Source organism: Pungitius pungitius, chromosome 2 (genome assembly GCF_949316345.1).
Source record: "Pungitius pungitius chromosome 2, fPunPun2.1, whole genome shotgun sequence".
Lineage (NCBI taxonomy): Eukaryota > Metazoa > Chordata > Actinopteri > Perciformes > Gasterosteidae > Pungitius > Pungitius pungitius.
In genome coordinates this window covers 29781543-29794227 of record NC_084901.1, presented here as the reverse complement: position 1 = coordinate 29794227, position 12685 = coordinate 29781543, and the positions used below count along the sequence as shown (strand labels likewise).

At 46.8% G+C, this 12685-nt stretch overlaps 2 protein-coding genes across 2 annotated transcripts; both read right to left on the bottom strand.

The window, feature by feature from the left end:
- Positions 1-713: 713 nt before the first annotated feature.
- LOC119210943 (transmembrane protein 182-like) lies at positions 714-5159 on the bottom strand. Its single transcript, XM_037461477.2, has 5 exons — positions 4899-5159; positions 3735-3858; positions 3361-3459; positions 2362-2499; positions 714-2048 (listed from the first exon to the last, which is right to left on the bottom strand). Exons 1-5 carry the CDS (start codon positions 5043-5045, stop codon positions 1828-1830), a joined length of 729 nt encoding a protein of 242 aa, XP_037317374.1. The 5' UTR covers positions 5046-5159; the 3' UTR covers positions 714-1827.
- Positions 5160-5614: 455 nt separating this feature from the next.
- On the bottom strand, positions 5615-11722 carry LOC119210894 (sodium/hydrogen exchanger 2-like). The gene is given in 13 exon segments (XM_062558836.1): positions 5615-5883; positions 6067-6148; positions 6415-6531; positions 6627-6709; positions 6854-7014; positions 7128-7198; positions 7499-7588; positions 7678-7874; positions 9095-9312; positions 9417-9667; positions 9748-9988; positions 10833-11055; positions 11488-11722. Coding segments are annotated over 13 exon segments (2163 nt in total). The 3' UTR covers positions 5615-5689.
- Between the last annotated feature and the right edge of the window lie 963 nt (positions 11723-12685).

Sequence of the window (12685 nt, the reverse complement as noted above, 5' to 3'; positions counted from 1 at the left end):
TACTTATTTTGAGCACTTTCAAAATAAAGAGAAAAAGGATTCAACACCTGCGGTTCCTGCCTCCAGTGCTTTCAGTGTCGATAATTACACTTGCACAGCAACTCCTGTCAGTGCTTCTACTCCAACACTGACACTTTTATATTCTCAAAGGGGTTCAACTTTGACTGACACATTAGCAACAAAAGTATAAAACTGCAATTGTTTAACAGAAGTTAGCTAATATACATATGCTTCAAGAACATTTTTCCAATTGCTCGAGATACCTTCTAAGCAGAAAACATGTTTTCTCTTTTTGCAGTATGTATGAGGTTTTTTGAGACTCTTCTGGACAGAATGAAAAGCAGTGATGGGATCTGATCCAGAAATCCAGATGTTCCTGTCAACAGATAGGGCGACAAACATGTGTTATACTTTAATCCTTTAAATGAAAATTGTTCGGTTTGGAGGACGTTTTGCTGTTGACATTTTAAATGTCATTCAAATTAACCACAAAGCTCACAGATAGACAGATATAGTAAAAACCATCCCTCTCCTTTTTAAATTCATCCAGATTACACCTCCAATTCTTCAGATTGAGATTCATGTTTCTGTAAATGTATTTGAATGTCTATATTTAATATTTCGTCTTCTTCAGAAAATTAGTGTTTTCTTGGGGTTCAAAATCAAGTCTCAGTTTCCCAGCTTAAAAGATGAGCAGAATTGTTATAATTTCGGAGGTTTTAATTTGTTTTATTGTTTATTGAAAGACAATATACGAAATAAACACACAAAGATAAAGCACACTTTATCATAAAAGCTTTTTTGAGATTAAAACTGCTCACAAGTCAAAATCAAGTGTGTTCTATATATTCTATATCTGTGATCAGGAATGATCATTACAGACGTAGGAAAAACTCATGTAATGGACTACAATGTACCAAAATGATACCCTCTGACACAGATAAGGATTTTCAGGGGGGGGGGGGGGGGGCTTTGTTACATCATTGCATTGTGAGGCCATCTCAACACAGGTTGGATATACAGTATTTCAATAATACATTTTTATTGTTTATTAACAGTTCATTCTCCGCATGAGTGTGTATGGGATTGAACATGTTTTTGACGTGTTTGATTACTGAGGTCTTTAAAGCACATATGCATATATACATATATATATATAAAGAAAAGCACAAGGCAGAACAGAGCGAGTGTCATAGTCTCAATGAGGGACCGAGATGGGATTGGGGCAAAGGAGGCAGGTGGCCGGCCCGCTGTACACCAACCAATACACACAAACAGCTGTTCATTTCTCAAAGCCCCCACTTGTGCCCCCCTTCAAGCACCAATTCTCTCTCTGTAACCCCCCAACAATATAGGCATCCCTCTGCCCCTCCATCCCCATCAAAACCCACCGTTTCTGTCTTCAGTCCGTGCAGCCATTCTCCCCTCCCACCTCACTGAGCTCCAGCTAGACTTTGATTGTGTGCCAACATCAGGACAGAGGACCCAGCTGGGACACTCACACAGCTCTCACCTTGCGCCCATGGACTTTTTAGCATTAATCCCCCCCAAAAACAACAGACAAGAGAAATCGGTTGAATGGCGATGCCGTTCCATAATGTTTAAATAGAAAATGATGTTGAAACACAAAGTCGTGCAGAAAAAAAACAGGACTATACAAGACTAAAAATCAGTGTTTCTGACTACATGCTGCTTGACATTCAGCTTGTGGTGCTGTTGTATCGATTGTGTCCCGCCCGTATTTACATGCCACAGGTGTGCTTCGGTGTGTCCCTGTGGTGTCCATCAAAAAAGGTCAGTCCTCTCTTGCTCCACAAGCCAGATGGCTCATTTGGCGGCACGCAGCGCTCGCCCCACCAGCATGAAGACCATCCCGGAGAGCAGCTCCAGAGGCACGCCGGCAGCCGCCACCATAAACGACAGGCCGTAGAGGACGGAAACCTGCGGGTGGTGACACCCCTCTCCCCGCTCCTGCAGGACGTAGCGCTCCACGTCCATCGCCTCCATCCACAGCACGTAGAGCAGCAGCGTGGACAGGAACAAGCAGGCTGGGGGGGGGAGGGACATGAGGAGGATAAGGCCATGCGCCCGCTGCCGAGTAACACCACACGAATGCAGCCCCAACTCGTCTGCGCGGTTACCACGGCAGCAGTTTTAAAAACCCGCAGTTGTTACAGCGACACTAAAGCGGAGGGACATGTGCCGCGTTTGGCGTGTGACGATCGGGAACAGCTGACGGCCACGTGCGTGGCAGCCATGGCCCGCGAAACGTGATCCCGGCTGCCACCGAGATCCCATTTCAGACTGCAGACGAATACGACCGTTAGAAACGCCACACATGTGCAGAGACTACGTTTTTACCAGCAGCGATGAGGAAAGCGCCGCCCAGCTGGTACAGTTTGCGGCTGGCGAAGGGGACACCGCAGACCAAGAGGAAGTCTCCAGTCAGAGCTGCCACCAGGCCAAGGATCATCAGCACGGTCCAGAAACCCCGAAACACTGCGAGCAATACATACACAGCAGTTATAGTACTGTGTATTTGGCACATTTGAGCTAATATGGGAAACACAAGGGGAGGGACACTTTACATATCAAGACATTGGGTGTGGGGGGGGGGGGCGGGGGAATTACATTGTGAGACTTTCACACATGACTTCGCTACTCTAGCTATGAAACTGATTTGTTCAAATACGTGTCCCATCTTATTATAACGGTTATATTGTAGCGTGTCTGAAGTTCCAAAATGTATATGGTTCTGTTACTGTTAGTGTTGCGTGGACCAGGGTTGGGGTGCCGCCCCTTCCGGGGGTTTTGGGCGCGAATTTTGGGGTCGGGTGTGCTGGAAGACCTGTGTTTGGTTGGTGTGAAGAGAATAAACCCAATTCATTATAAACCTGGCTCCTTATTGGCACGGAACGCTACAATATTATTTGTGTTCCTTGAAGATATGAATAAACATTGTCTCACTGTTTCACAAATGCAACTTAGGCTTTACCCTCATTCTTATTCTCACTTCAAACAGCCAAACGTAAATTATGGAAGTATGTCTTTTTGTGATAAAAAGAATAAATAAATGCAATAAATGCAAGTGTGTAAACTACATCCTGAGTAGCTACAAGTCTGTCACCAAAAGATCAACCATTCTAAAAGACATGATCTCTTTTAGTGTTTTGTGATAGTGGCAGAAGTCAACTTGCAATCAACTTGATTGAGATGTTGTGGCTGGTCAGTCCATAGCATCCCTTTTATACTCATCAAGGCGGTAAGTTAGCCCTCGTCTGCCTCACATACGGAAGCACTTATACTGTCACTTTCCCTTAGTCTGTGACCTGATTGAAGGGATGCGAGAGAGTGGGTCACCTGCTGCAGCGTCATAACTTGGATGAGGCACCCGTCCCATTGCAACAGGAAGTGGGAAGAGATAACCGTGGATGCACACCTTGGATTCTGGCTGGTTTGCTGCATAAAAAAAAAAAAAATGCAGAGAAAAACACTTTAGGTCTGAGAATAAAAAATGAAAAGCCCTATGAAAACACCACGAAACCATACAAAAGGCAAAGCATTATTGGTGCTTTCCTCCTGTATATTTACTGTCCAAATTATCCAAATTGTACACATTTCTTCACATTCTTTCAGGCTCTCTTCAGCGTGGCGGGCAGACCGCCGTGCTAAGTGTGAGACATGTGCAACGGGATTGGACGAACTCCAACAAAAACCCTTTGCCGTATACATACTGAAGAGAGTGGCCAGCGTGGCGTGCGCTGTAGGTTCCACCTGAAACGCACATCGCCACAAGAAGCCCTCGTGGTGCAGAGTGAGAGATGGAGGAGAAGCAGTGACAGCTTCCACTAACTGGCGCTAAATGAGAAATAGAGAGAGAGAGAGAGAGAGAGAGAGAGAAGGCATCAAACGTGGATGCGATTACCCTCTGCTCGTCCGTGAGGTTTTTATAAGGGGGAACTTATGGAACATGCATGAGCGATGCTCTCCATTTGCTTGTCAGAAACATGATTGATGGCGCGGCCTAAACACGCAGCAACTTTAATCATCCTCTTATTTTGAAAATAACAGACTGCGGTGTCGCGGCGTTGGGGAGGAGGTCACCAGGGGATTGGCTTTTGATAAATATAACCCTCGCCTTGTAGTTTGTGAACTTCCTTAGGATTTGGCATGAACTGGGAATTTAAAGGGCCATTCCACCTAGTGTACACATGAGGGTCAGCTGACCCGTGTCACATTACCACTGCCTGTGAAAGCAGCTGTATGACGGCTCTTGGGGAGTATTGTCAACTGTGAGGAAATAACTCAGATGATGTCATCCAAAAAAACTGTATTTGTGTTGGTACTAATTAGTAATGGTTCCATGCGGAAATACTTTAATGAATACCTTTAACTCAGTGTTAGTGTTAGGATTTACTTTGTGAAAATGTTAGTATGCAAATGCACGTAATGCTTGAAATAGATGGGCGTTTACCACACATAGATAAAAGAATGCTTTTGGAAGCATTATGGGAAGTTAAGGATCCAGTGTTTTGGGAGACATACATTGAGTCACTTAAGTTCAACTTAAATTTAAAAAGGGATTCATTGATCACTCACTGATTCACTACTTTCTGTTTAAAATCAGTTTTTAAAAAGTTGCTGCAGTTATTTTGGTGACTCCTTAAATACCCCACCGTGGCATTGCGTGCACACTGCGGTGCACGCAGCATCTGAACGGATTCCACATTGGTCCTTTTGTGGTTCTCGTATGTGATGCTCTGGACTTTTATGGCTATTATCACGTGCGTTTCTTTATTCGGACGGCAATGAGCGGTTCGGACAGCGTCAGGTCTGCATGCACTGCATGTCCTTGTATTAGTGAATGCACAATATGCGCACACAGGTCTCCGTCCTACCTCAGTCCCGTTGGCATCTTTAATCACCATCGGTCCACAGTTGTCACTGGCCACGAGCCAGTAGTCCGTACCAAAGGCCAGGAAGAAACACAGAGTTCCTACAAGCCCAAGTAACCCCCCAGCCAAGGTCGCAGCTCCCACCCTCATAACTGCAGCCTGAAACCGCCTTCACTGTGCTCTTAGTCGCTTCAGGTCACACACACTGCTGCTCGCTGGCGTCCACTCTGCCCGGCTCCAGACCTATGGAAAATAGTGGGGCTCCCCCCCCGGCCACTCCCTGGCATCCTGGGAGCGGTGGGGAATAGAAGCTCCGGTGACTGAGGAGGTCAGGCGGTGGGATAGGAGTTATTTTAAGAAGGAGTAAGCCATGTCCATGTCAAATTACCCGTTGGGTGTGCTGTGCATTCATAAAGGAAACATGGTGAGGCGGGATAGGTATGTGTGTGTGTGTGTGTGTGTGTGTGTGTGTGTGTGCGCTCGTAATGTGGACAGCGAGAATCCGTATTTATGACCGTGAGGTATTTAGTGACGTGGCTGCTACACTATGAACGCCACGAATTAGCTCGCAGGCCGGCAAGCGACCCTCCAGCAGAGGTGAAACAGGGAGATTACAAAAGGTCGAAATTATGAAACCAGAGGGTGATTTATGTTGAGTCATTTAAAAGTTTTAATTGGAAGATATCCGTGAAATTGCAGAAACCGCCTGGTCTTAAAAAAACACTCTGCATATGAGCCCCTGAATTCACCGGTTTGCATTTCTGCTCCTTCTCACTCCTTCTCACAGTCTGTCTTTACTGCTGCTTCTCGCCCTCCAGTACAAAGACAAGTTTTTTCTTTGGCGTCCCTCCCATACGTGCTGGATGTTGCGGGGGGACGCTCTCCCCTCCGGCAGAGGCCGACTGCGGATTCGCGGGCCCTCGGCTCTGGGGTGGAGCTGCCGGGTCCGGCGAGTCCAGGAGGACGCGCCCCGGGCTCGCGGAGCACACTGCCAAGAGAAGAGAGGCTGCAGTGAGCTCAGGGCCCACCAAGGAAAAGAATTGTCCCCGCGTGGTTGGCAGGGTCAAAGGTCAGGGTGTTGGAGAGAGACAAGAGACCGTCTTGTGATGCGCATACAGATGGCGCTGGAAGCTCGTGTGTTGGATTGTGTGTTTGTATGTCTTTCTCGTACCTGTGTGAGACCTGCTGAGTCCTGATCTCGCTCTGCGAGAGTCGTTGAACTCTCCGTCCTCCCCCTGTCACAGCGGAAGATTCTCTTAATTGTTAATCTCATGATTCAAGTCATTTTAGTCACTTAAATGATGATTTACTCTTATAAAGTCATCATCAAGAGCATTTAGTGAGCGGTTGGTTTTGAAATGATAACTAAAGACGATTTCAAATGTTTTTGTGTGACATTTTTGAGGGTAAACCAAATTAGGTGTTTCAAGTACCTGAGGCAAATCAGAGAGAGAGTACTTAGCATTTAGTAAAAGATATTTTTATATTTTGTTGACATTTTTGAGGAAAGAAGACATACCTGTGCATTATTTGAGCTTCTCTCTTCCAGGCTCTTCCATTGCCTGTAAAGGGGCTTCCTTGTGTGGCCCGGGCTGGCGTCCTGGTGCAAAGTGTGTCTGCTGTACGCTGGTGTCTGCTGGAGTAACAACTCATGCATGAACCCAAACAGTAGGTGAAGAGTTCGTTGTGCACGCTCACTGATCCCTTTCATCAGAACGCTGATGAGTTTACCTTGTTGGTGAAGTTTTGTAGGTTTCTGGAGAGAATACACCTGATGCTTTCCATCTCCTCTGGTAGGAGGGGACGGCCGCGAGCTTCCACTCTAAAAAAGGGAGGCATTCGTTTGGCCAAAAACTGATATGTATTCCAGTTTCATTGGTATTTGGAAACGTGTCAACCATAATGATGATACAATTTCCTTTGTAATTTATCATTTCAGGACCCCTTGAGTCGCTGACATAAAGGGAAAAATGTGTGTTCTCACAGTGGTGGGGCCTCGTCGTCTCCCCTCTGCTCCTGTCTCTCCAGCTCCTGGTAAACTCTGAGGATGCTGGAGCGAGCCCGGTGGTCCTCACGGATCAGGATACGCCGAAGGTACTTCACATTGAATTTCTCAAACCTCACAGACACACACACAAAATGAAGAGCATTCATTGCTGCCACCTACCGGTCATTCAAGGCCTTATTTTTGTGGGAATCCTCAAATTCCAAGTACAAAGAGTAAAAACTAACTTCTCTTTCCAGTAGTGCTGCCCCCAGTAGCCGACCACATCCTCTATTCCTGCCAGCAGGTGATCAATGAACTGAAAGAGACACATGATGTGAATTTCATTCATACGTTTCTTTTGTCTTAACGTATAACTTATACTATACAGCAATATATATAAAATATTTTTGAATGACAACACGTCACCGAAGTAATGTCATGTACATAAAAATCCATTCAATCTTTAAAAACACTATGTAATTATGTGTTACGTGAATGAATATTTGAATATTTAATATTAAGATGTGACTGAGAATACAACACACTATATTGAATACACAGTGCTGTATTTCTCACGGAGCAGAATGCAGGCTGAGCACCTGCTGCCATTCCTCACCCTGCTGTGGATCTCCTCGCTCACAGAAGGCAAAGCTCTCTTCTCCTTCTTCACATCCAGCAGCTCTACTAGAGGCTTAATAGTCATCCCCTGGAAACCAGACGGTAATCTACTCAACAAACAAAACAAAACGTTTCCTTTGTCTTACTAAAATTCCCGAGAGACGTTTTTCTCCCCACCTGCACAAAGACAGTGAAGAGGATGACCACAATGGTGGTGGTGATGAAGAGTCTTTTCTTTGGGAAGTCGTCGATCAGGAAGACGAGGGAAAAGCAGATTGCCCCTCTTATGCCTCCGTAGGCAATGATGAACTGATCTCGGAAGGTCACGGTGTTCCTCCGGAGCTTGTTCACCACGGCGGTCAGCAGGAGAACACCTTCAGAGGATGTTACTTTTGTTGATATCTTTTCAACTTATATTCAAATTTCTGGCCGAAGCATTATTGGCCCTAGTGGAAGAACATGTCCTGTCTGTACCGGGAACTGGGTGTCTCAGGCTCTTCTCTGTCCCTTCTCTCATCTTGCCTTAATGGCCGCACCTACCGGGTAACTTGGAGAGGATCTGTGTCAGAACCTTGACCTCTTACTACTGCAGTTCCTCAGGGTTCTGTCCTGGGACCCCTCTTCTTCTCTCTTTGCACCAACTCTCTCTGCTCTCTCATTCCCTCGCATGGTTTCTCCTACCACAGCTATGTCGATGACGCTCAACTAATTCTCTCCTTCCCTCACTCGGACACTCAGGTGGCGGCACGGATCTCTGCCTGTCTGTCTGACATCTCTCACCATCTGAAAATCGACCCCGACAAGACGAAACTACTTCTCTTTCCGAGACTCTTCTACCCAGGACCTGACAGTTAATTCTGTATTAACGCCCACTCTGACTGCTAGGAACCTTGGTGTGACACTTGACAGCCAACTCTCCACTCAGAAGGTACTGATTCAGGCTCTTGTCATCTCCCACCTTGACTATTGTAAATCTCTCCTGGCAGGTCTCCCTGCTACCGCCATTCAACCTCTGAAGCTCATCCAGAATGCAGCAGCTCGACTGGTCTTCAACCTTTCTAAATTCTCCCACACTACTCCACTCCTCCGTTCTCTTCAATGGTTACCAGTGGCTGTCCGCATCCAGTTAAAAAACACTGGTTCTCACATACCATGCTGTGAATGGATCGGGTCCAGTCTACATCCGGGACATGGTGAAACCCTACATCCCAACCTGCACACTTCGCTTTGCATCTGCCAAGCTGCTTGTTCCTCCCTCACTGAGAGAAAAGCACTCGGCGAGATCGCGACTCTGAAATGATGGAATGAGCTCTCTGATGACATCCGGACCGCAGAGAGCCTTTACATCTTCCACCACAAACTAAAGACACAACTCTACAGACTGTACCTTGACTAAAAACACTAACAAATTGTAGCACTTAAACTGTACTTATAATGGCTCTTTTCTATAGCAAGTTGTTAATCGGCTAATTTAATGAAATAGCTCTTTGTTGTTTCTTTGTTCTTTTGAGTTTGTGTCCCTATGGTTGAAATGCACTTATTGCAAGTGGCTTTGGATAAAAGCGTCAGCTGAATGACATGTAATGAAATGTACCTGAGGCCCTCCAGACGAGGCAGAGCAGCAGCGCGGAGCAGACGAAGGGCCAGCTCCACATGTGGACTTCCTGTATCGTGGACACACCCAGGAAGATGAAGATGAGGGTCTCACTGACGCTGCTCCACATCTTCAGGAAGTACTGGATGCTGGTGTTGCTGCGCTCCGACACGTTGGCCTCCACATACTGCTTCATCGTCACAGCGCAGGTAACAATGCTGCACAGAATAGGCCAAAGAAATACCAGACGTAATTAAGATTTCACCAACCTAAACGTTTACAAAATGAGGTCCTCGATAAGCTGGTGCTTGATGGCACTCACGCCATAATCCCGGAAAGGTGAAGCATCTCCGAAGTCAGGTAGGACAAGTAGGAGTAAAGGAACACAAAGAGCGGGGCAATGACCTGTGCGCCGGAGGTGAACCTTGAGGTGAGGGCCGCTATCAGGCCGAAGAAGAGGCCCACAAACAGGCCCCCCAGGCCCACCACCAATACCCTGCAGCCCCCCAGCAACACATCCAGCCCCGACACTGATGGCATGCGAAGGAAAGACTCAAACAGCTTGTAGAGCACCTGGGAGGAAAGAGAACTGCATCATGGCCAGAGAACGGTATTCCATTGGATTTTTTTCGGGACCACCTTGCCCCTCTCACCACAGTGACGGCGTCGTTGAGCAGCGACTCTCCGAACACCAAGACGTGGAGCTGTTCGTTCACGCGCATCTCTTGGAAGACCGAGAGCACGGCCACGGGGTCGACGGCGGCGATCAGAGAGCCGAACAGCAGGCAGTGGAGCAGTGAGATGTCTCCCAGGGAGCCGGGGGCCAGCAGGCACACGCCGTACAGGGACAGGCCGATGCCCAACACGTTCCACAGGGTTCCCAGCACCGCGTACCTGGAGACGGGTACACAATCAGCAGCTCCGTGGGGGAAAAAAAAAAGGCCGAGCTCTCTCTCAGGCAAGAGGCTCAAGATGACATCAAAGAAACAACTGGCATGAGAGAGGTGAAGAGCGAACCAGACGATTCACTCTGTTGGTGTATTCGAGTCAGTCCACTTTCTGTTGTAAAGTGGTGATACAGAGTGAGACCTCCCTTGTTTTATAAACCATCGCTGGCTGAGTCTAGACACACTGCAGAGATAACACTCACCAGCCAACGGGGTGTAGATGGAATTTACAAAGTAGTGAGAGCTGATGTGACCTTCCGCCAATAATTCTCTTTGTGAGTGTTATTGATCCATTTTTATCTGAAAAATAGCTTATTTTTAACTTTATTCATCCCACATTGGGATTTAAAAATTCTCCTTGGAGCGAGGCCGTTGCTTTTTTGTTAATTTAAGCTCCCTCCTATTAGGGTCGCAGGGGGTCTTCGTTCAAAGCTTTAAAATCAAATATGTGTGTCTACAACCAGTGCCAAAAACCAAATTTAACTTGATGTGCACAGCAAAGTTTAAAAAATAAATTTGACCCCAAAAGTGACACTAGATGACCACCAGGGTGTAACCAAAGTCTCCATTAATTGTCCTCTTATGTCTGCTAAAAATGTATTTTTGTTTTGGTAAAATCTTAGTCTTCATTCAACAAATTGACTAACACGGCTAAATGCTTTAATATCTTTAATATATTCCACGGATGCTTAATTATTTAGATGTATTTTTTGAAACACAAATAATATGTGAAAAAGCTATGAGAGCAACACATTTTGGAAACAGATCCACTACACTGAGAGTGTACCAACCAGAGGATGGTGCCGAGGTTCTCAAAGAACAGCCTCCCTGGCAGGAAGTACCCTGCGTCCAGGACGATGGGCGGAAGCAGATAAAGGAAAAAAGCATCAGCGCTGAGAGTTGGGGGAGCGGAGTGGCGGACGCCGTAGATCACCCCTCCGACCAGGAGCCCCACCATGATGAGGAGACAGCTCTCTGGCACCACTGCTGGCACTCGACCGGACCAGTGGAAACCTGGAGGTCAGAGACGGAGAAGAAAAGACACATCGTGCTAATTGGATCCAACCTTAGGGGGCTTTTGGAGGCCTTCGGGGGCCATCGGGGGCTGGGCTCCAGTAATTAAAACACTTTAAATGTGTATAACCGTGCATCATTTGAAGATATACAGTAAATGAAATCCCATAAGCAGGAAAACCTCTCTGCGAGCATGGCAGGTGAAATAGAGGTTTAACCAAAGTGCTTGGGTTCCTGCAGGTACTTCTTGATCCAAAAAGTGTGGCACAACCAACATTAAAAACTATTGTAGTTTTGTACAACGTGCCTTCTCACATAAAACTCTAAAGCAACTTCGGTTCAGATTAAATCCCTCTAACAACATCTAACCCCATTTTATAGCATCTTATCTGGCTTCTAATAAATGAGCAGTAGGGCTGAACTGAAGCTCACCCAGCTTGGCCAGTGAGGCCAGCATGATCCACAGCACAATCTCAAAGGGAGCCTGCACATGGTGATAGTCCACGCTGAACACCCTGAGGGCCATGGGTAGATCCACGGACAGGCTGCCATTGCTGTTGTTGAAGCCCTGCAAGGGGGGCAGGTTGTGGGGCTTCGCCGGGGCCGAACACGAAGGCCCAAACAGGAAGGCAGAGAGCAGCAGAGAGAGAGTCCACAGGGTGGTCATCCTGCTGCCATGCTGGGATAAAAGGATAGAGAGGGACCACAGAGAGAGAGAATGGGAAAGGGGTTATGGAGGTACGGGGGCAGGGGGAACAACACAGACAGAAACGCACACATACACACACACACACACACACACACAAAACAAAACGCTACACGACCCATGGAGCCACTAATATGCACAGGAATCCCTGAGCTAGCAATGGTACCCAACCAGCAGAACAAGCCTCACCAAACACACACTGACACACACACACACACACACACATGCTCTTGGGCGGTCTGAATCACTTTCTGAGTGTTTCAGAAGGACGATATACCCCCATCGTCAGATTACTGATGACACCCACGTATCTGTAGACACCACAGATTATTTTAGGTTTACAGAACTGTTCATGAAAGGACTCCATTGTGTTTGCTTTTTCACACTGCTTTTATAGAGGCGCTGAACATTCACTAACACACACACACACACATACACTTCTAAATCTCTAGGAAGGAAATGTATTTCAAAGCACTATTCTCCCTAGACCCTAGTTTTGCGATGTGTAACGACTCCACAAAGGAAAGAGAGTGGAGAAACCTCAGGAGGAGCAACAAAGAGATGCCTCTTCCGGGAGGGACATGAAGTTGGTCTTGCAAACAGACGGGCAAATAATGTGCATGTATTTGAAGTGTGGGAGGAAACAAGAGCCGATCCCGGAGGAAGCCCTGTGCCGGCACACGGAGAACACGTAAATTCCACAGTGCTGACCCTTGAGAGAGGTCTGATGTTTCATACCCCGTTGAAAGAATGTACTCGACGATTACTGTGATGTTAACGAATGCTAACATGCTGCCGTTCAGCACACTGAAAGAAATACACACTGACTGACTGGGACTCGCCTTAGAAAGCGTCTTCCTCGCTTGCTCTTCGTTTTTTTGGGCTTCTTTGCTTCGGCGAGGAGGCCGAAAGGCAAATTCTCAT